The sequence below is a fragment of the Anabrus simplex genome, chromosome X (assembly GCF_040414725.1).
Source record: "Anabrus simplex isolate iqAnaSimp1 chromosome X, ASM4041472v1, whole genome shotgun sequence".
Classification (NCBI taxonomy): domain Eukaryota; kingdom Metazoa; phylum Arthropoda; class Insecta; order Orthoptera; family Tettigoniidae; genus Anabrus; species Anabrus simplex.
The window spans coordinates 157,931,461-157,955,949 of record NC_090279.1 but is presented as its reverse complement, the minus strand read 5'-3'; the positions used below and the strand labels follow the sequence as shown (position 1 = coordinate 157,955,949).

The window sequence follows — 24,489 nt, the reverse complement described above, 5'->3', positions numbered from 1 at the left end:
CCTCTTGCTGTCTTTCCCTCATCTATTTTCGTATCCTTCCCTCCATTCTTGTAACAGGTTCAAATCTATTCTGTCATTCAACTTTTCCACTACAATTTCTTTCCTGGCATCTCCATTTCTCGCTCTTAGGAATTTCATTTCACTGACTAAACCAGTTTGCATATCTGTTAACAGCTGGCAAATCACTGGGGCATCTCGCTTGCTTACTTGATCACAACTGGAACAATGCTATCGAAATTAAGTCCCAGACTGAACAGGCAAGGACTGCATTCAAGAGAACAAGTAAACTCCTCTGTAACACAGACTTCAATAATCCCTGTCTCCATTTACTTTGGTGTATTTATTTACATATTTTACACCCACATTGGAGCACTTAAATTAATACATTTGAATTAATTTCTTCTTTTTCTTCTCCCAGAACTTTCTCATCCTTTCCGACCTGGAAGCCCTTTGTGTGTCTGGCTTAAGGACGAAATTTTCTATAAGAAGTCACTCTTAAACTTACAACTGTACAAACTACACTTATCGGTGTCACAATATGTGAACCCTATAGAATGGAATTCATTTCAGTTACATGTTGATTATAAATTAAATGATATACTAAGCAGAAAACAATTCACATTAGATAAAAAACTGGCCCACTTAAAAGAAAATCAGCTACAAGCACCCATACACTTAAAGAAAAGGGTTCCTTCCTTCAACAACTCTCCCGCCGTAGTTAACTTGACGAACACAAGCTTCTCAGAAAAAAAATGGAACTTTTAGGTAAAGGTTTAAAACACAATTGGCCTAGTATACAAAAAGAAAACGATGTTATCACCACCATAGCAGAAGTTGAGACGAATATTTCAAAACTTCCTCTGGAATTACAAAATGACACTAGATACGAGATAAAAAAGAAACTTCCAACACTAATTGAAGGTTTAAATAAAAACGCTGTTCTTAATCATTCGAAATTAAAGACGTAAAAAACAAAATAAAAGATAACATAATGGTAACTAAAGCCGGTAAAGGAGGGACTATTGTTTTAATAGATAAGAAAGATTACATTGAAAAAACGGAAGAATTTTTCACAAATGAGACTTACACAATAGTCAATAAAGACCCCACAATAAGAATCCAACGAAATTTAAAAACACTATTAAAGAATTCCACATTTTTACTCAATGAACAAGAACAACAAAACTAATCCTTATGAACCCTAAAACCCCCACAGCCAGAACATTGCCTAAATTACATAAGAAAAAAAAAAAAAAAAAACACCCATACGCCCAATCATCAACTGTAGAAGTAGTCCGACATATAAAACCTCAAAATATATCCACTATTTTCTAAAAAGGCATTACAAATTTAACAATAAATCCCCTTTAATAAATTCAATAGACTTCTGCGAAATTTAAAAAAATTTACCTTACTACCAAACCACATTATGTGCTCTTTTGACATTACTAATCTGTATTCTAATGTACCAACAAAGGAAACTGTAAATATTATCAAAGACAACCTCGCAAAACACAGCAACCTCAGCAAGCTTGAATTAGAAGACTTCATAAAAATCCTAAATTTTGTGCTAAAAAACAACTATTTCACTTTTAATGGTAAAATTTCCCACCAAGATGGCCTAGCTATGGGTGATCCCTTATCAGGCATCTTAGCTGAAATCTATTTAGATTCTTTAGATCATAAAATAATAAATAAAATAAAAGGACTTAGCGTATGGCTTCGGTATGTAGACGAGACATTCGTAATAATCAGTATAGATCTCAACAGTACCGATATTTAAAATTATTTAAACAACCTAGACCAAACTATTAAATTCACCAAGGAAGATGAAGTCAGTGGATCCTTAAATTTCCTAGATCTCACAGTAACTCGTATTAATGGCAACTTCGATTTCAAAATTTACAGAAAACCTACTCACACCCCATTAACAATCTAAATACCTCTCTACATCCTAACTCCCATAAATTGGCCACTTTTCTCAGTTTAATTTACAGAGCTTTAAAAATCCCTCTAACACCCAAGAACCTTCAAACAGAAATAAATTATATAAAGGATTTAGCAAAAATCAATGGATATAAACCTGAAATGATTAACCGTTTAATAAATAAGGTCAAATTCAAATTAACAACAAACCTCATCCCTGACAAACCCAAAAAATCCAAATTCATTACCTTCACCTACAACAATCCAAACTTTCACCAGGTCTTGAACCCAATAAAAAACAAAAATACCAGTATAGCTTTTAGGACAACAAACACTAACCAAAAATTATTTTTTAATCACAACACAGTCAATTCAAGCAAAAACATTTACTCAGGCTCAGGCATATACAGGCTCACCTGCATGCAATGCAACGTCCCTTACATTGGTCAAACAGGCCAGACAGGGGCGTATTCTCCTTGAATACAAGGCATTCATTGCATGCGTTATGATAACACAAAGAACTGTCTGATTTACGATTTTAGGTTGTTTCAGGTCAAATATTAACGATTTCATCTCTCAGAAGTTCAAAAGGGCCGCGCAACTGTACTAGTAGTTCCGTTGCTTGATTAAGTGCGGTGCTGGTGTAGTCTCGCCGTCTACTCCACTCTCGGAAGATAGAGACAGCAAATGTAGGAGTTATGGATGTAAGGCATTCAATCTTAAAATTGCATTCAGTGGCAGACGTAGTTCTGAAACCCTCCGAACTATTTCGCTGCAATTGAAACTTGGTCAGAATTTGTCACCCCATACCCGTGCTACCCTCTGCCATCTGTTAGCAACTTGGAGAAGTCGACATGTTTACAGCGAACGGGACACACAGATTACCCCCCAGCGAGAACCCAACGTGACGAAACTGACCAATGCCACTGGGGTGACTTACTTCCAGTGCTTGAGTTGTGGCTAACTAGGGAGTTAATTCATTGTGTGTTTTGCTGATTAGCGAGTTCATTCTGTGTGTGCTGTTCCTGTGCTATTCGTCGTTTTCGGAGTTTTATTATATTTTGCGCACATGTGGTATTAACGATGGATGAGTCTAAAACGGATATAATTGTAAATCAGTTTGAAAAGCCATTTACTGGCCGTTCGTTTGATGAAAAGATGCAAATAGTTAAAGCCGCGAGACCTCTACCTTCCCTCGTAAATTTCTTCTTCTTCTTCTTAATCTGTTTACCCTCCAGGGTTGGCTTTTCCCTCGGACTCAGCGAGGGATCCCTCCTCTACCGCCTCAAGGGCAGTGTAATGGAGCTTCAGACTCTGGGTCGGGGGATACAACTGGGGAGGATGACCAGTACCTCGCCCAGGCTGCCTCACCTGCTATGCTGAACAGGGACCTTGCGGGGGATAGGAAGATTGGAAGGGATAGACAAGGAAGAGGGAAGGAAGCGGCCGTGGCCTGAAGTTAGGTACCATCGCGGCATTTGCCTCGAGGAGAAGTGGGAAATCACGGAAAACCACTTCGAGGATGGCTGAGGTGGGAATCGAACCCACCTCTACTCAGTTGACCTCCCGAGGCTGAGTGGACCCTGTTCCAGCCCTCGTACCACTTTTCAAATTTCGTGGCAGAGCCGGGAAGCGAACCCGGGCCTCCGGGGGTGGCAGCTAATTACACTAACTACTACACCACAGAGGCGGACCCTTGTAAATTTAAAAACAGAAAACAAGAATTGTGTACGCACGCTCAATCCAGAAACTTACAGTAAAACTGTTTGGCTCGAGTTCACCTACATGTAATTAGGGTGAGTAGAATTGAAATTTACTTAATACATTGTGTTAACTGCATGGTTACTAGTTGCATGCCTCAGTGGAGATTCCAGGATACGCCACTGAGGCCAGAGTTTTCAAACTAGGTACTTAGAACACTATAATGCCATTAAGCACAAATTTTCAGCTATAAGCTCCCATATGAAAGAAACAGGACATCACTTCACGACGATAGAAAGAGACCTCACAATTATTAAAAGAGTAGACAAAGGAAAGTTGATGAATGAACTTGAAACCATCTATATATTTTTGGACCAATACTACAACAAAAATCTAAACATCAATGATTTAATTGAAGTCAAGAATCCATTATACGAAAGTTTACCCAAATTATTGCAAACTCTAAATTCAAAACATAACTACATTCTTAAAAATCTTAAGTTAACATCTTCTAGAACCTCCACTACTTTAACTTGACTCCCTTCATGTCCGCCCCCACAATTCTCCCGCAACACAACACGACTCCCTCCTTGTCCGACCATGCAAATCTCTCGCAACCAACAACACAAACTTAATGCTCCGCCTACCCCCTTCCCTCCACCACACCCTCCTCCGCCAATCTCACAGCGATACAATACTAGAAGCACAAGTGTCAGGCATTCAACGCTACCATAGCAACTGCATAACAGTCAAAGAAATAAATGAACCTACACAACTTTTTCTTCAACTAACCTTTCCATAAATAATTTACATCTTTACAGACGAAAGGGTAAGTGTTTTATACATTTTCCATGTTTTACTTTTTTTTAAACCCACATTCTCTTCAAAAATACCTTCCTAAGCATTCACTCTCCTCTTGTTACAGATTTCACACCAAAGAGCTCTATCAGCGTCGATAAACCTTCGACTTTCGCTCCTTCAAACAAGATAAATACATCTATAGACAACCGAATGCTTTTTCCTTGCTCCCACAATTACTTAAGGAAGACAGTTATAACGCATTCGACTTTCACTCCTTCAGCCAGTTAAATAGACTATAGGCAGCTGAACAGCCACTTAAGAAGGCTGTTGTCTTTTCACAACATACGAAATTGGCATCTGTGACAGTGTATCAGCTTTGCTTTTTCTTATCCTCTAACAGGAGGCACATTTCTGTTTCATTATAAAGACTGAGCTGTTTATTGCTCTACCCCAACAAGTTGGGTATTTTTTTTTTTTTGCTAGGGGCTTTACGTCGCACCGACATAGATAGGTCTTATGGCGACGAAACAAGTTTTTCAACGCTCCAGAAAGTATAATCATGTGAACTTTTAACATGCAGCTTGATACTACAATTTTAGCGAAGGACATTCTAACAATTTGTATGTTGGGACAGACACCTACAATGATATCGTTTTATGACTTGTAAGAGCAATCAGGATCCTGATTTTTCACCATACAGGTTTGAGTTTGAGGCTGATGATGCCCTTAATATGGGCGAAACATGTCCCTTAACATTTTATAATAATATTTAATTTCTAAAAAAAGATCTCTTTGTATTGAATAGGTTGATATAAAAAATAATAACACCTGTAACATACTTTGTATTTACATACATTTCAATACAGACCTAACATGAGAATTATAACGTGTAATAGTATATTGTTTCCGTTCAACTGTTTTTAGTTTGAGACTTATGTTTTTGTTCTTCAAAATCCTCTTCTCTTTTCCGTCTTTGATTTGTTGCCGAGTTTTACCCAATTCTTCCAAATCATCCTGAACTTCTTTGAACCAATTATTATTGATTTTATTTTTCAAAAAGTAATCAAATAGTTGTTTCAATATCCTGGTCTCTGGTAATCTTTATATGCGACAGTAAAAGGAAATTCTTCCTTTACATATTGTAGATATTATTGATTCGCATTCACAATAGACAATGTTAGGCAACAATCTCCACTGTCCATCAACTTTGTGTTTTTTATTAATAACTGTTCTAAGAATTCTTCTATCAGTTTTCTGTAATTTGTTTTAGATTTTACATTTAATTTGAATAAAGTTTCACTAGCATACGTTGCCTCTGGTTTAACTATGGAATTATAGTGTTTCAGCTTAGCGTTTATCTAAAGAGATTTTTTAAATAGGCTGGCCAGGTAAGTCTTCGTGCTTGTTTAAATTGAGTTGTTCTGTGTTCTATTGCTTCTTTTTCATTTGTGTTCCATGTTATTATTTCCCCAAGATATTTGAATTTCTGAACAATTTTAATCTCTTTATTACTGTTCAGTTGAATAACTGGTAAATCAACTTTAAAAGTTGGCATCATTTCTGCTTTTTTCAAATGAAATTTATAATCCCATTTTTTTGCTATAATTTATAGTTGTTCAATTTGAAATTTAGCCTCTTCTATTGTATTTTCAAGTAATGCTAAATTGTCCGCAAAAGCAAGGCAGTTGAGTTTAATATTTCTACCGATCTTGATAGTTGGTTGGCATTTCTTGTTTCATTCACGCATAACCTTCTCCAATGCATAATTAAATAACAATGGTGAAAGTCCGTCTCCTTGTCAAAGTCCAGTTCTTATAGTGAATGATTCTGATAATTCACCTCTAAATTTAACTTTTGCCTTCGTATTTTTAAAAGTCATACTAATGAGGTTAACAAGTTTTTGGTGTAAGCCAAATTCTTTAAGGCTTTTTAATAATGATTCACGATGAATACTACTGTATGCTTTTTTAAAATCTACAAACATGACGACTAGACCCTTACTTCGAACTCTTTGGTGCTTCATTGTCCATTTTAAAATGATGATTTGATCTGGACAGCTTCTACCTGGTCGAAATCCTCCCAGATATTCTCAAAGTTCTTGGTCGAGTTGTTCTTGGATTCCTGTGTATATAATCTTGGATAAAATCTTGTATGTAATATCAAGCAAGGATATCCCCCAATAATTATTTGGATCGGAGCGATCACCATTCTTATACAGCGGGTGGATTATCGCTGTATTCCATTCCTCGGGAAGCTTCTCCGTGTTCCAAATATCAATGATGTATTTATGTAGGTTTTGAATAGGCTGATCATTAGCATTCTTCCATATTTCTGCTACTATTTGATTCTCTCCTGCTTCTTTGTAGTTTTTAAGTGCATTAATTGCTGTTTTCACTTTTGTAATGGAGTTTTATTTTTTGGGTTAGGGTCAAATTCTAAATGTTCCACAGGATCCTTACAATTAAGTAACTCTTTAAAGTATTCTGCAAGGATGTTAGCATTATCTTTATTATTGTGTGCCATTTTTCCATTTTTATTTCTTAACATAAGTGTTTTGTAAGTCTCTTGTTTTGTGCTGATTGAATGTTTCCTCTATAGTGTTAAGCATTTCCTTTTGATAATTTCTTTTAATTGTTCTAATTTCTTTAGCTGTTTGTCTTCTGGCATTAATTAATTCTTCGAGATTTTTCTGTTTTCCTCTGTTGATCATTTAACCATGCCTTGTACCTTGCTTGAATTGCTTTGTCACATTCCCCGTTCCACCGCGCATGTTTCTTTCTCCTTTTAATTGGAGAGATTCTTTAGCTATGGTTTTAAGTTTGTTGATCATCATCTGTAATTTGTCATTTAAAGGTGCTTTGGATCTCTCTGAATATATTCTATTATTTATTAAGTAACTGGGATCATAATTTCTCCTTGCTTTGAGATGATTACGTTTGTGTTTCTTTTTTGGTGTTAACTTGATTTTTATTTTTGAGATATAATGATCCGAGTCAAAGTCTGCCCCACGGAGGACTCTTGACATTATAAATTTCTTTATGATAATATTTATCCATAGCAACATGCTCAACCTGAAACTCTCCCAATTTTACGTTACAGCATTTCCATGTCATAAGTTTATGTGGTCGCCTCATGAATCTGGTGGTTTCCAAAATGAGTCCATGATCTGCACAAAGTTCAATTAATCTTTGGCCATTTTTGTTCGTTTGGTGTATTTTCTGTCTTATTTTATGGTGCCGAAACCTTGACACCATACCTGTCAACTTTTAGAAACCAAAAATAGGAAGATTTTTTAATTCTTGGATTTCATCACATATGTTCCACCAAGGTCTAGGTGAAAAATGGTCAAGGTAAATGGTATACATCTATACAGTTACAATGTGAATTGACCATTAAATAAATCTTAGACTAAGAAAACATAAAAATGGTTACAAGAAAATGTACCTAATTCTCATGTATGGCGCATACGAATAATAATATTTGTCACACCGACACACACAACAGAATGCATAATACCGTATCTTCTCGCATAATTACTGCACTTTTTTGACGAAAAATACAGGCGAAAACTTTGCATGCATAAATTATTCAAGGAATTCAGATATTTAAAAAAATATTTACAATTCATTTACATTTAAAAGATAAATCAAACATAATATAAACACAACTGGTTCAACTCATTTGCGGTTATAGTCATTTGGCGTAAAATTTTGGCGTGAGATTTTCCTAAAAAGTCAAATAAGGGCACATCAGGTAAGTTAGACATGTGGGTTTGAAGTACCGACACTGGAAAATATTCTTCCCGTTACACGCTGCGAATACGACCTGAAGTGAAATAAACATGAACTAATTAATAAAAATACACTTCATGTAATGTCATTAACAATGATATATCGGCCAAAAAAACTGTCCAACACGAGAAGGGCCGGGCATCGAAGGAGGTACCCTCCTAGATTACCCCAAACCGTTCGTATCCAATCTTGTACAAGTGACGTGTCCATCCACCCTTTTTCTTGAATAAGAACGTGGATCACTCGCGGAAATTTTGCTTTAGGCATTGTTTTTCATTTTAGAACAATGTAAGGTGCAACCCTTCTGCCATCAGCTGTTACAGCGAACATTGCAGTAAGATACATAGTTTTTCGCTCCTGGTAGTGCGTACGATAACACTCGACGTTCCTTTATATATATATATTATAGATTGTTCGACTTTGTGGCATATGGAAAGTGATTGGCGTCTGACCTGCGGTTCCTATTTGGGAGATCAAATATTCCTTCACTTTACGCTTCTCAATCACAAAGTGATGAAAATGGCTGAAATCATTTGTAATTTTTTGGCATAATGTTGTTCTTCGTCGAAGGGAAAGTCCATTTCTCTTCATATAATTAATCAAGCCTCGGCTAACCTTCACATCCGAGACACTGATTCTATGTGCAGCGGCTATTCCTCATTCTTTAAAATACAGCATTTCGTGAGAAACAGCTTATGCAACGTTGCGTAACAAAACCATATATTTACGCAGATCCTCCTCTACTTGCAGAAACTTGCCGCTTTTTGGTCCATGAAATGCTTTGCGGATCGTTTGGTCGCTCGAAGTGCACTTCCCTGTTAACGTGGTAGTGCACGTTGCATTTGGACACTGAATACTTGCTGCCCGCTGCCCTATTCCCGTATGTTTCGGCGAAACTGATCACCGCGAGTTTGTATGATGCAGTATAACTCGAATACTGTGGACTAACAAACAATTCTGAGATCACAGAATGTCCCGTACCTGAAACATTCGTTAAATAATATGTTTGTATCAGACTGGAATACAGCGTCACTACTCACTCCTGGGCCGATTCTCTCACTGAAGGAGTGCAGTGGGATTCCTGCCGGCTAATTACAGCACGCTGCCCTGTATTTGGAATGCCCGCTTTCACAATAGGAAGACTGCTACTTGAGTAGTTCACATCTTTATTTCGGAACGCATCCAGAGCTGCGTGATGGATGTTCGAAGTTGTGGGTGCGTGAAATATGTGAACAGTTCTTTTTCTCCACTTTGGACCCAAAAATATTGGGATGCGTAAATTATGTAAGGGTGTTAATTATGCGAGAAAATAAGGTAGTTTCCTTTATCAGACGGTAAAATGAACGTAAATTTATAGGAATCTCCGAACACTTGGAGATACCGTTTGTTATATATTTTGGCCATAACGAGAAGAGAAAATACCAGGAACTGTCAAAGACAACTCTCTCAAAAACATTCAACACATTAAAATTATGCACTTAAATACGCGAAACTACCACATACAAAACAAGTTAATATGTTCCATATATTATTAACATACGAGTTTGACAGAGGGGGAAAGCATAGAAAGGCAAAGAAAAAAAACGTGGCCTACAACTCCGACGAAACTACGCACAGAAACGGTGTCAACAGTGCGCGAACACCACAATAAACTCATTTTTTCATCCCGATTAACCGAGTCGCTAGCGCTCACTACCTCTCTTGCTTGCAGGACGATTGCCATCCCAAATCCCCAGCTGTATAAATCGCATGCGCTGCTGTGGTGAACGGGAAACACGATACACTAAGGCGACGGAACACTCACGAAATAAAGCATCAAATAAATACGCTTGAAAATGAGGTTTCGTAAAGTACACAAGCACATAAGAATTTATCCTTTATCCTAGGAGAAAAGTATTGGCCGAACTGGAGGTTATATTGGTCAAAAATAGGAAGAAGTAAAAATAAATCAGAAAATCGGAAGACGAGTTAAAAAATGGAAAGTTTCCGGGTAAATCGGAAGGGTTGGCTGGTATGTTTGACACTAATAAAGAAAATTGAAAAAATAAAAAAACAAACAACTTCGATCTCTTGAGATGTGGTGCTACAGACATCTAAGAAAATAACGAGTTGATATACCGCCGTCAGCGAGAAAACCAGTCCTGCTGTAAACATGAACACGTGTTGATGTTAAAGTTTATTGCTTGATGCTGCCGCAGAACGCCTGCGTGGAGACATCAAAATAGTTCGTTAGCCAGATCACAGCCTAATGCGATCCTACAGAGCCCTGCACGGATGCGGATATCCGCTGATTTATCCATGAAGTTAGTGTCTTGGCGGATACAAACAGTACAGCACTGCAGATAATTTTGCTGATAATTTCTAAATAATGATATTTATTGATTTTCACTTAGGTATACTCTTGTTTTTGCTTGTGGTTAGGCGAACCTTGACATTGGTACGGGAGAATAGTGATATATGAAGAGCTTTGAGATCATAAAGCCATAGATCTGACCTAAGCCTAACTGGATCTTGTCTGCAATTAATGGAAGGAACAAAGGTCAATATGTTGGTAGTTGTCGCAAGAGAAAATCCCTCATAAACCTGTGACTGTAGGGGTTCTGGTGCCAGGTGTCAGGCCTACTATATTATGTTAACAGGTGTATCGGTTTCAATAATTCGGGTGTAATATACTGTAGTTAAATATTTAAATTATCCACGGATAACCATTCGCGGATGCGGATATTAATTTTGTATATCCGCGCAGGGCTCTACCTACACACAAAATATAATTTCTCGAATTTCAGTCAATAATATGCAAGAAAAGATTCATTGTCATTAATATAAGCAAGCAATTCAATCTGAAGAATGCCAGGGACCCATGTCCTCTAGTGTTGGTTACTGAATGCATGATTCGAAGCAGTGTATCGATTCATTGAAGTGTCCGAGTGAATCGATTCACAGGAAAGGCGAGCTCACTGCACACGATTCAGCTTACTCCCAGCGGACAGTGCAGAGTGGCGCACTCACTGGACGTTGACGGGGAGCCGAGCTTCCGCTGCAGCGGGACAGTGTATCATGGCACATCGAAAGAATCGTGAACGAGCGCGGCTCAGTGAGACACATGATACACACGGCTCCTTCGGCTCACTGGACACGCGGAGAGCCGAGCTTCCGCTACAGCGAGACATACAGTGAATCATGGCACATTGAAAGAATCGTGAACGAGCGCGGCTCAGTGAGACACATGATACACACGGCTCCTTCGGCTCACTGGACACGCGGAGAGCCGAGCTTCCGCTGCAGCGAGACATACAGTGAGACATGCTAGACTGAAAGAATCGTATGCTATAATGGACTCTCGAGCTCAGCTCATTTGAAAATAATACCCATTTGCATTCACTGTCCTCTTCGTACAGGGAGGTTTAAATAATAGATGGATTTATTTGCAGTGTTAAAAAGGTAGTCACAACATAATTATGAAGTAGCTAGTAAGTAGGTAGGCTATTAGGTTATACTATTTATTAGTTTAATGAATCTTAGTATTATAACTTAGTTGACATTTGACAGTTAAACTCGACTCTAGCCTGCCCTATGACTATGAGTCATGCTCATGAGTCATGACCACTCAAAAGTACCTGTTTTATATTGGGAAGAACGGCTCAGTATTTTCTCAGTTCATATGTCACATCGTTGCACAAGACTTCAATCATATGTGGACAGACGCAATAACAGTATGTTGAATCAGAAAACCAGCGGGCTACTGTACATCTCGAGTAGCCTATACAAAATATGACGATTTAAAAAAATCCTCAGCTGATAGAAAAATACTTTTTTTAAAAAGACTGAGTGAGTTGTCGTGCGGTTAATATCACGTGGCTATGCGTTTGCATTCGGGGGATGGTGGGTTTGAATCCCACCGTCGGCAGCCGTTAAGATGGTTTTTCCGTAGTTTCCCCATTTTCACACCAGGAAATGCTGGGACTGTACCTTAATTCAGGCCATGGCTGCTACCTTCCTAATCCTAACCTTTCCTACCCTGCGTTGCCGGAAACCTTCGATGTATTAGAGTAACTAGCATTTTTTCTAAGAAAGGAGTTCATAGTATGAAGACCAGATGGCAGCTGCGAGCACTGAATGCTGTTGCTGCTGTCTTACCAGCACATACTACACTGATGCAGTAGGAGCAGTGACCAATGAGCCGTGAATCGGATCACTGTATCGATTCAGTAACGTGAACGGAATCAAATGAATCGATTCAGTAAAATGAATCGAATGTCCCATCACTAATGTCCTCATGTTTGAATCTCGAGCCTCTATGACATCATCCGTTCGCACCACATTGGACCTTTAACCACAATGACATTTCGAAGGCTCGACAGGAACTTAACCTCCATACGGTTGGTGCGGATCATGGTAAGCGGATACGTTGCGCGTAATAATAAAACTTGTAGAAGTCAGAATATTAACGAGACTCTGGTGAGTAACAGCTGTAATGTGGCGTGCCTTTTATCGCGTGGTGACGGAAGACCTGAGATTTTGGGAATTGAACGGTCTCTGCGATATGACTGTCTATCATTTTGTCATTAATCCGAATGATACGAGCAGCAGAAAGAAAGAGGAAAGAGAGCAGAATCCGACTTGCAAAGAGTCTGTCCTTTATCAGATTCTAATTAGGTAAACTGCTTTTTTCTAAACTGTTCTTCATATTGCCTTTTCAAAATTAGAATTTCATGTTATTGAAATTAAATATCCAAAGTGTGAATTTTTCCTTATATGTGCTGCTATGAATGATTTATTACGTATTTACATTTTGGGCATAACCTCAAATCCATCAACCTTCCAAAATTTATTTCTTTTCTGAGGTGTTAAATATCCAGTTGTGATGTAATTCGCTTGTAGTTTACTACTCGCAGACAGTGAATACAATTTGTTTTGTATCCATAATATAATAATTGCATTTCATCTACATGTTGACATCACTGTCATTCAGCAACAGTCTGACGTAATCGCGGTAATCAGGCGAAGCAATGACAGTTCCTAGACAATACCACGTGGCTCTTGCCATGTGCTCGGAAATAGCACTTCCGTGTATTGTGGAGCTTGCCCTTTCTCCATCTACCACCCCAAACTTGTCCTCCGACACTCCCGGCACTATAAGCCATACGCCATTTCCATTTCACCCCTAAATTGTACGTGTACAATAAGTAAAAATAAATAATTCTCCAATCAAAGTGAAGAACGCGGATGGATACAGGAGTTTCTTTTTTGACATAAGTTTCGGGTCTCTCAATGACAGCAGAATAGAATACGAACACTGAGGTACTCCAGCACATGGAACAAAGAGCTAGAGGTCATGCACAACATCAAACGGAAGAAACTTGAGCACTTTGATTGTATCATTCCTTCAGCTTATCTTACAAGGAGAAGTAAGGGAAAGACAATATTTTGGCTATGGAATCTATGAGAATGATATGGACTCAGTACCCCCCACTCTTTCCTGACTTGCTGAGAACAAGAATCGGATAGCGCCGATGACAGCAGACATTTCATGAGCATATGGTGCAAGAAGAACTAAAGAACATATTGCCGCTACAATAAATAGGCATATTTCGAATGTAAATATTACATAAATTTTGGACTCCTACTGATAGCACTTACCTCAGGCTCAGAAGACAACAGAGTGACAAGAGGAGGAGCAAGTTTCTTGGTGAGGGTTGACACGAAGTCTGAATCTCCAGGCAACATCTCCATGAACTTCATGAGGACCTTCACGGCCGAGAGCACTACTGCGGCATTAGCGTGAGCCAGGCGGGGAGTGATGCGTTCGCAGATGCTGCACACCAGAGTTACCACATTACTCATTACAACCACTAAGCATTAGAAGCATGTGCAAGGTTGCTGGAAACACAAGCAGCAAGGAAGGGAGGGGAGAGTACAAGAAGTGAAACTGCCTTGTTCTCAAAATTTTATCATTTCTTTTCAAAATTCTTTCTGTTGAATTACTTTCCATACCTTTGCTCAGGGTACACTACCGTAAGCCTTTTCTAAATCAATGAATGTCATCACTACATCTCTTTGTATTCCCAGTGTTATTTTCATTAACTGCCTCATACTGAAGATCGGGTCCAGTGATGACCTTCCATTTTGAAAGTCATATTGGCTCTTCTTATAATTTGTCAAGAGGGAAGGATAACACTAAGGGACACTAGGGATAAACCACCTGAAGGGGACATACGTCTCAATGATCTGACCATATATTTTTTTAAAAATTCCTCCCTATTTGCCCTACTTTAACATCTGGACAACATTTACACTTTTTACATTAGTTCTTAATGAATCCCACAGGAGGTAATCTCTGACTTAAAGGTCTGGAATGGGGGTTAGGTTATTCTTATCTGTAGTAAATTTACACACCACCACTCGAGACTATCTTTTAGATTATCATTTATCACAACAAAAAAAAATTGTACAAGAACTCTCTCATTTAAAAAGAAATAATAAAATTACCAGTATGATACAGACTATTAAATGCTCATTAAGAACCCTTGCATATTTAAAAAAAAGAATTGTAATATGAGAAATAATAATACTGAGGGAATACTAGAGCTGAAGCACCTGAAGGGCAAGTGCAGTGTGTCGCTGATGTGACCAAGGTGCAGGGACATGAAGTAAAGGAGGGACAGTGGTGGACTTAATGGAAATCTTCTCCCTCACAATGCCAACCCCAAATACCTTGGAGTTACACTTGACTGAACGCTATCGTACAGGAAACATCTAACCAACCTAGCAGCCAATTTAAGGACATGTAACAACATCATCCACAAACTTGTTGGCTCCACATGGAGAGATTCTGCACCTACTTTTCATACTTCAGCTATGGCGCTGGTGCTTTTCGCAGCTGAGTACTGTTCTTCAGTTTGGATCAACAGCTCTCATGCAAAAAAAAAGTTGGACACAGACCTGAATGAAACAATGTGTGTCATAAGAGGCACAGTAAAATCTACAGCTCTTTTCTGGCTGCCAGTGCTCAGCCACATAGAAACTCCTAGAATTAGAAGATTGAACAACTTGGTTAGAGATACAACAAGATATTGACCAATCGTGATCTCCCGAGCCATGAGGATGTTAACGTCCGATTCAGCCACCTCAAATCAAGATCTCCTCCTATTCAAACAGCGTAAGGACTTGTTTTTTGCTATTTGCTTTACGTCGCACCGACAGATATGTCTTATGGCGACGATGGGATAGGAAAGGCCTAGGAAGTGGAAGGAAGCGGCCATGGCCTTAATTAAGGTACAGCCCCGGCATTTGCCTAGTGTGAAAATGGGAAACCACGGAAAACCATCTTCAGGGCTGCCGACAGTGGGGCTCGAACCCACTATCTCCCGATTACTGGGTACTGGCCGCACTTAAGCAACTGCAGCTATCAAGCTCGGTCATAAGGACTTGTTAGGAGGGATTTCAATCTAAAAGCTGATTGGCAATAAGAATGGTACAGCATAGCTCCGACTCTATGGCAGTCCTTGTTCAATCTTCCAGCTGGCTTTGATTTGCTCTGCAAGATATGGGTAGCCTCAATAGAGTCCATACTAACCATGGGAGATGCGGATCAATGATTAAGTGGGGTAGATCTTCCCCAGCCTGTGATTGGTGCAGTTAAGAAGACTATCGACCATACTGTCACTGAATGCTTTGGAAGGGCATTCATTGGATCCATCCAGAGAATTTAGATCTAACTCTTTGAACCCTTTTGCCTGCATGATTGTTTTTGCTGTTATAATGTGTACATTTTGTAATTATGTATTTATTATTATTTTTTTAGGCACAATACAAGTATTATTTATTTAATATCGAACATTACAGGTTTTTCACCCAAATTACATGTTCTCAAAATCAATGGACTGGACATTTTTTAGCATAAACTATAAGGAAAGAACAAATCAAAACCAGAATGAGTGACTAAGAAAAAACACAACCTCCTGAAACACGGCAATTGGCACTATTGGCAAATGATAAAATTTGGTACGACACCTGTTAATTAGATTCACAACTAAGTATTTTTATTTATTTATGAATTTTTCATCTAAACAGTGTTATGTGGCTAAAGACGTTAATAATATACGAAACATGTACCACTTTTAACCAATAAGTTAATGGCACTCCTTGTTCAATTATAAGAATCTTCCAGCTGGCTTTGATTTGCTCTGCAAGATATGGGTAGGCTCAATAGAGTCCGCACAAACCATGGGAGATGCGGATCAATGCGGAGCAACCAATGTATCGACATGGTGGAAAATAAAAAATACTTAGTTGTGAATCTGTTGAAGTGCGATATGGACCCATGAAGCTGATTTTATGTAAACCTGTTAATTAGGTTACGTAACCAGATTTACGTACATAACGTTAATTGTGCCTACTGTCCATATATGTTTTTTGTACGTTACCGTACGCTAATAATAATAATAATAATAATAATAATAATAATAATAATAATAATAATAATAGTACCGGGAGGTACACCTCTCGCTGCACATTTAAATCTTGCACCAATTAGAACTCCTCTACAGGAGAAACACAGAACTTGGAACTAGATCTACTTAAACTTTTGCTCAGAAGATGTTACTACCTTAATATTGTGATTATGAAGTTGCCAGTACTGTGTGAAGTTCAACTTGTTTTGTTTTCTGTTCTTCAGGAAGTGTAGACATTTCTCATAGATGTCTCTACAAAAAAACTATGATCAAGCACCCTAGTGCGAAGCTCAGGAATTGTTAAATGAGGACTTAAAGCACAAGTTCTGTTTATACCAACAATCTTATCTTAACTAGACTTGCCTTTTGCTATTAGTACCTGTGATTTTGTTACTTGTTGTAATTTTTACAAAAGAAAAAAAATTATAACCTTTGTTAAAATTTTAAATTAACTTTGACTCCGTAGCTAGACACATTCATCCCGGCACCTTCTTTCACCTCTACTGATCCACCAACCATGATAATAATAATAATAATAATAATAATATTAATAATAATAATAATAATAATAATAATAATAATCAGTGGACTGGCAGCAGATCAATTTCGAGCCAATGAAAGAGCAACAGTTTTTCAAACACTTCGCATTGTATGCTGGAGTGGAGACAAAGCACGACTTCATTAAAATAAGTTCCAAATTTCAATTTCCTAGATGTTTAGACAGAAATAAACACAAATCATTCTAAATGTCGAGTGTGACTTGTTAGAATGTGACGTTCTGTTAAGAACGAAACTTGTCATTCTTTAATAGTGTGTATTGTTATTTCTTGTATAATAGCTTTTTTTCTTTTAATAGGGATGTTGAAGTATAATATTTATACTGAACTTGTGTGTTTGACAGACTGAAAATCTGTAAGTTACACTTCTTGTAATGGTCCTTCCACCTTTCTTATTTTATTTTCTACTATCCTTTCAAGAGTGTGATTCCTGAATAATTATCACATATCTTCTCGTCCCTCTATTTTAATAAAGATATTATTGATGAATTGCTCTCTAGCGACAATCATTAGTTCAGATTTTGGTCTAGAAATTAACATGAAAAAGACCAAACTAATAATTATCAACTGACAAAGTCAAATCCCAATCCAAATAACAGGATGCATGAAAAATCTGGAGTTGGTGAATGATTGTGTATATCTGGGCTCCATAATCAGTAAAATGGGAAATTGTGATAAAGAAATAAAATGATGGATTGTCCTAGGTCGTGCTGCAATGGTTAAACTTGCAAAGATATGGCAGAACCAGGCATTATAAAAAAAAGATTAAATACAATTGGTGGAATCACTAGTGTTTTCTGTTTTCCTGTACGGTTGTGAGACCTGGACTGTGAAGGCTAGTGACAAGAACCAAATAGATGCCTCTGAGATGTGATGTTGGCGGAGAATGCTCCATATACCAGACAGAAGAAAGAACAAATGCCTCATTATAGAAGAACTGAGCATCACAAAACGTTTATCTTCTTGCGTTAGTGAAAGTTACCTCCAGTTCCTGGGACACATTTTGGGGAGAGAAGGAAAATTTAGAAAAGACCATTATGCAAGGCAAAATTGAAGGCACCAGACAAAGAGGCAGAACAAGTACATGGTTAGACCAAGCAAAGAAGATCACCGGTCTACCTCTTCACAATATCTTCAGAAGAGTTGAAGACTGCTCAGGATAGAAAAGTCTTGTTAAGGATGCAGGTACTAATGAACTGAAGAAATGAGGTCACGATGCTCAGCAATGAGTAAATCGACTGATGATGATTATCATTATTACTCCTTTACTCCAGTCTCTTGGTAAATATTTTTATTTCCAAATACAGTATATGTTTGTTTTAGTCTCCTCTGTCACTGCATTTATCATATTTGTACCGGGCGGTACACCTCCACGACGCAAGTTCAAATCTTGCGCCAATTGAAACTCCTCTACAGGAGAAGCTCTGAACTTTACTACTGAACTAATTCTACGGTTTATCAGAAGATGTCACTGAGTGTTTTTGATTTGCTTTTGTTTTTTATGGATCAAGAAGTGTGGACATTCTCTAACAGATGTCTCTACCAAAAACTATGGTAATACACTCTGGTGTAATGGAATGTACTCTCCTGAAGAAATTTTGTATTCCTAAGTTTTGTTTTTACTAAATTTTGTTCTGTGGTTTGTGGGTTGGCAACATTAATCCTTTCTTTCCGCCTGTTTTGAATTTAACCAATCACTAATTTCTGTGATTAATTTTCCTCCAATCATTGCTTTCTTCTTCAAATTTCCATGTGTAATTATTTGTCTACCAATAAAATTGGGGGGTGTGTCTACTCATTCCTGAAAGGTCTCTAATTTTCCACGAGGGTATAAGAACTGCTGATTTTCTTGTCTCGGTGCCACTTCAGTAACATCTAGCTTAGTGTGTGGATATGAAGCAGGGGGCGGGAAGCGTCTCGTTCTTCAGACAGCAGTTCTTCTACAAGGTAATGGCCTTTTAACATCTTTATTTCTTGCTAGCTCAGCAGTCTAACTCTTGGGGAGGGTTTGAATCCTTTAATATGCAACCCATCTTTTTAAAATGTAAATTCCTTTTCTGTCTATGTAAAATCTACAAATCTCTTTAACTGTAAAGCGGGGATAGAGAGTGCTTTACCCTCTCGAGCTCCCCTTCATTTTGAAATTGAGGTGACTACGTTTTCATAACCGTTTCTTCTCTTCCTTAATGTATTAAAGTTTTCTCATACGAGTCACTTCCCTAGCTTGGGATTAGGCCCTGTATTATCGGCCTAGCGCCACATAGGTTTAAAAAAAGAAAACTTTAGTGTAGGAGTGCAAGTAATCGCCTCCATTCAATTTTGTATTTTGGGCCATTTATTTAACTTGTTTTGTTTTCCTTCCTGAGAAGGCCCAGTAGATTGGGTACGAGGTACCCCTGTACCATTATATGTGTGCCTTGAGGGCAGTTAGTGTGAAGTCTGCTTATGGCCTCCTGATAGGCTTGAACTTTGAGAGCGGGTCTGCTCTTTCCTAAATTTGATTTCTGTGTGCCTCTAGGAGGCTTAACATTGTAATTTGGAGCAAGTGCTCCTTGGCATGATGGGGTTTTCTGCCCCTTTGTTCGATTTTGTACCTTGGTAAAGTTGGGCTAATAGCTCAAGGATTGTGATTGTGGGGCTCGAAGCCCAAATCTTGTAATGAACTGTAATTTGTAATTTCTCAATTTCTTGATCTGCTACTTGGTACCTGTTATACTTTGTTATTGATTGATTTTGAAAAGAAAATATAACCTTTGTTAAAGTTTTAAATTAACTTTAATTTTGTAGTTGAGACCTATTCCAGCCCGCACCTTCTTTCACCTCCGCCTACTACGGATAACTCCGTAACAATATTATGTGTTCCTTTTCATGTTCCTATCTGTATACATATTGAAACAGGAATGTCACGGCGACATTCATTATCAAAGCATTTCTGGTGCATACGAGCGCTACTCGTAACAACAGCTGTACGAGAGGTTAGGAAAAGACCGCTGTGCGCGCATGGGACTGAATTCTCTAAGTGAATATCAAATTATTATCAACTTGCACAAACAGGGCAGACTCGCCACATAATAGGTAGTGTTATTGTACATATTCAGGGCAGTGATAGTTCTGTTACAAACATCATTTGACTCATGTCAGTCTTTCGCAATGAACTATATCATAATTTCTAAAGACTGTGTATTTGTTAGACAGTGTTAATTTCCATCTTACGAAGTATGCCGATCACATTATAATCATGCCTTTTATTTTCGTGAGACTGTGCCTTAGTGACAGAATTGACTCGAGGTCTTTGAACTGTGTTCGCTAAGTAGGCTTGGTGCACTAGAACAGTGCATCGAACGACAATTATTTCATTTATGCTGAACTGTGATAATCTTCTTTCATTATGAAATGTGGAACTTGTAAATTCTACAAACTGTGTTGAGTAGTAACATTCAGTGAAGGTACTAATTCGCAAAATGTGCACTGCAGTAAAGAAGTGTCATACCAGATCTCATTGACATTCTGAGCGATGCCTATACACTTCTTTACTCCCTTCATGGGACCAAAGTGGAATTAAATGCTAAATCAACAATTCCAAATTGCACAAAATTGATCATCAGGCGTCAGACTCTCGGGTTCGATGCCGATCCTCATCGAACCTTCAAGACCAGTCAACCGCCCTGGGATAACGTGGTGCCATGTTGCTGAGAGGAGATCCATGGTGAGGGGAAAGAGTCAGGCAACGTGGGATATCGCTGACGCCGATACCGAGAGACAGCATCTCTTCCAACCACTGTTTGGACTTTCTCAAATCCATCCTTCACATCTGTAAAAGGTGATATATTTCTTGTCTAACTTGAATAAAGAAAAACAAATTTCAAAAGATCTTATTCAAATACCCTTCTCTCTGTGGTTCCTGGCATGGACCGCACACGCCCTGGCGTCAACCCATGCTCTCCGATAAAGTTAAAGTATGGGCGTTCCTGTTACAATATATACCTTTACTCTTGAACTACAATTCTTAATACAGATGAACACTTTACCTCTGAGCTTCTCGATCATCTTTAGGACTGTAGTTGGCCAGGGAGTCCAGTATGAACACCTGCCCCCATTCAGTACATTCATTGAGAGCAGTCAACAGCTTGTTAATGGTCTGAGCGTTCATCTCGATGAGAGGAGAACCGCTGGTGCTGGCCTCGTTTATCTCGGAGAGAGCAGCCACAGCGTTAGCAACCACCTGGAAGACCAAAATTCACACAAGTAAGAATACAAACAAGTTGCTGAGTGAGCAGTAACCTGGAGAGAGAAAACTAATTGATTCATCCTCTTCGTGAGCAAACAAATATCTCAGTTATCAGTGAAATCAGCGGGACAAGCAATCCCTGACATTCAACACTCTCCTGTTATATGTCAGATATAGGCTGCAATTCAACCGCTGACAGTTCCTTTTCAAAGATATAATTTTAAAAAGGCTGACAGAGAAATTCACCATTTTACTGGACCAGAACATCCTGAGTATAGAGCTAATTTCTCAAGTGTATAATGACTTTGTAAATATTACGAAGGACTGTTCCCACATCAAAACCATCAACTGTATGCTGCTTATCCACGAGCAGTGCAGCCACTTGATATAGGCTTGGATAGTTCGTCTTGTCATATGACCAAGTAAGGTACCTCAATAATTTCCAAATGCAGAGTTCATACATTACGTTCAGCAAATCAAACAAATCTCGTAAGTCACTAAAGATAGATTAAAAAATGTTCAACAATGGCTCATTAATGTTTGTTTTCAAGTGAAATTATCTGAGAAATAATACTGAATAATGTGACTTTTACTCATACCACAGTCTGTACTAACCATTGGATTAGAGTCCGATAACAGCTCTTTAAGTTGGTCTAAGAAACCCTGGTCTTCAACCAGCTGAGCATTGATATCGTACAGCTTGGCAACACACACAGCAGCCGTCTTACGGACATAGGGATCCTCGTCCTTGAGGCACTTGCGCAGTGGCTCACACAAATATTCTGTGATCTTGTCTACACGTATACAGCCCATAGTGCGCACGGCCAGAGCTCGGATTAGAGGGTTGGGATCCTCGCAGTCCTGGAACAACACAAGTGAATGGCATTAATGTCAATACAAACACACGCACATCAAGTGACTGACCTGTTAAATCAAATCTTGATGTCAAGCCAAACTTTATATTCTCCCATTTTAAAAATCCACAACAGTTCTGGTAAATTTACATTTAGTTACTGTGAACTGAATATTCAATTTGAGAACAATCACCCAGTCTATAACAAATACCACAAGGATCTTGGGGTCACCCTTGATAGAACACTGTCCTTCAATCAATACCTAACCAGGATAGCAGCTAAACAAACCAATGAATATTTTTTTAATTTTTTATTTATTTTACAAGTTGCTTTACATTGCACCGACACAAGTAGGTCTTATTGCGCCGATGGGATAGGAAAGACCTAGGAGAGGGAACAAAGTAGCTGTGGCCTGATTAAGGTACAGCCCCAGTATTTGCCTGGTGTGAAATTGGGAAAAAAATGGAAAACCATCTCTAGGGCTGTCGACACTAGGGTTCGAACCCACTAACTCCCAAATGCAAGCTCACAGCTGCACATCCCTAACCACACTGCCAGCTCACTCGGTACTAAGGTATATTATCCAAAAGTTATATAGTACTGTATGGGGTTCTACAACTTCCATCTTGAGATCATCAGCCTTTAACCTTGTCTACTCTAAGCAGAGTACTTCTTAATTTTTATTTTTACAATTTGCTTCTGCATCATACGGACACAGATAGATCTTATAGCGACGATGGAATAGGAAAGGGCTAGAAGAGGAAAGGAAACAATCGTGGCCTCAATTTGTGCATTTGCCCGGTGTGAAAATGGGAAACCATCTTCAGGGCTGCTAACAGTGGGGTTCAAAACAAGTACCGTACCTTTCTAATGCAAGTTTGAGAACTATGTGACCTAAACCATGCAGCCACTCGCTCAGTAAGCAGAGTACTACTCCCCTGTTTCACAAAATAGTTGCTTTTCAAAACTGTCTGAATCAATTTATGCACAACAATAAAGAAACAAAAATACAAGGTACAACACCCCCAAATGGCCATGGCCTACCGAGCAACCACTGCTCATCCTGAATGAAGTCCTGCAGATTATGAGGTGTCTTGTGGTTAGCACAACGAATAATTTCGGCTGATATTCATGGCTTTCTAGACCAGGGCCACTATCTCACTGTCAAATGGTTCTTCAACTGTAAACATGAGGTTCAGTGGACCTTGAACCTGCCCTCAGATCCAGGTAAAACCCTCGCCCTGGCCGGGAATCATACCCAGGGCCTCCAGGCAAGCAGCTTCTACTAACCTTTGTTTAGAAAGAGTGTGATCTGCAATAATACTTTAATATTTTTATTGGCCCCCATAGATATGTTTTCATATTTGTTCTCTCGTGTTTTTCACAACTTTAAAAAACTTTCTTCTCATCCTGAGAGATAGTAGATATAGTTTTTACTCTACCCATGGATATACAGTGTAAAATGCCTTCATGTCTGAAAAAAATCTTATCTAGTGTTTACATATCCCTGTTGGATAGTTTTTATTCGTATACTCAGTAGTACATTTTCTAGCTTAACACGTTCATTTTTGTTGTCCCCTGCAGAAATGTCTTCATGAGGTTTTACTGTATTATAAACCGTTGTATCATACACCTACTTCTGTCTCACCCCATAGCATCATTCATTATAATAATGAACAAGTTCCCAGTTGAACTCTGCTCATGGTTTCAAAAAACGTGACCTTTCTCCTTGAATTTGCACATTGCTCTTTGTTTATTGATACAAATAAATAACACAAGTTATAGTGTTAAGAGTAAAATCTGAAAAATAGTCACTCTTCTTCCATCAGAAGGTAACGAGAATTTTTTTAAACAATGCAGTCTCAAACCTTACCTTGACAAAAGTGTTGACAGCCATGATGGCCATGTCGGGCTGACTTTTGGCATAGTTCATGAGGTACAGGTAGACCAGCTTCTTGAGCTCCAGATTGTCCGTCTGCATGCAGTTGACCACATCGGGGAATAAAGCTGACACATCCTTGCCAACAGTCATGGATGCAATCACCTGCAGAAACACAAGATTACAATGACAGTGACTGTCTAGGAGAAACAACAACAACAACAACAACAACAACAACAAGAAGAAGAAGAAGAATGAGTTAACTAGACAGGGGATATCAAGTGGTATTTCTCTGGGAC

At 38.5% G+C, this 24,489-nt stretch overlaps 1 protein-coding gene across 3 annotated transcripts in view; it reads right to left on the bottom strand.

The window, feature by feature from the left end:
* The window catches only part of AP-1-2beta (adaptor protein complex 1/2, beta subunit), a 109,738-nt gene that overhangs the window by 61,417 nt on the left and 23,832 nt on the right, over positions 1–24,489 (bottom strand). For all 3 annotated transcript variants that reach the window (XM_067158855.2, XM_067158853.2, XM_067158854.2), the window contains exons 3-6: positions 24,185–24,355; positions 22,073–22,318; positions 21,258–21,451; positions 13,860–14,034 (exon numbers count right to left, since the gene is read on the bottom strand). In XM_067158855.2, the coding sequence (XP_067014956.1) occupies positions 13,860–14,034; positions 21,258–21,451; positions 22,073–22,318; positions 24,185–24,355 (786 nt within the window). The remainder of the gene's footprint in view (positions 1–13,859; positions 14,035–21,257; positions 21,452–22,072; positions 22,319–24,184; positions 24,356–24,489) is intronic.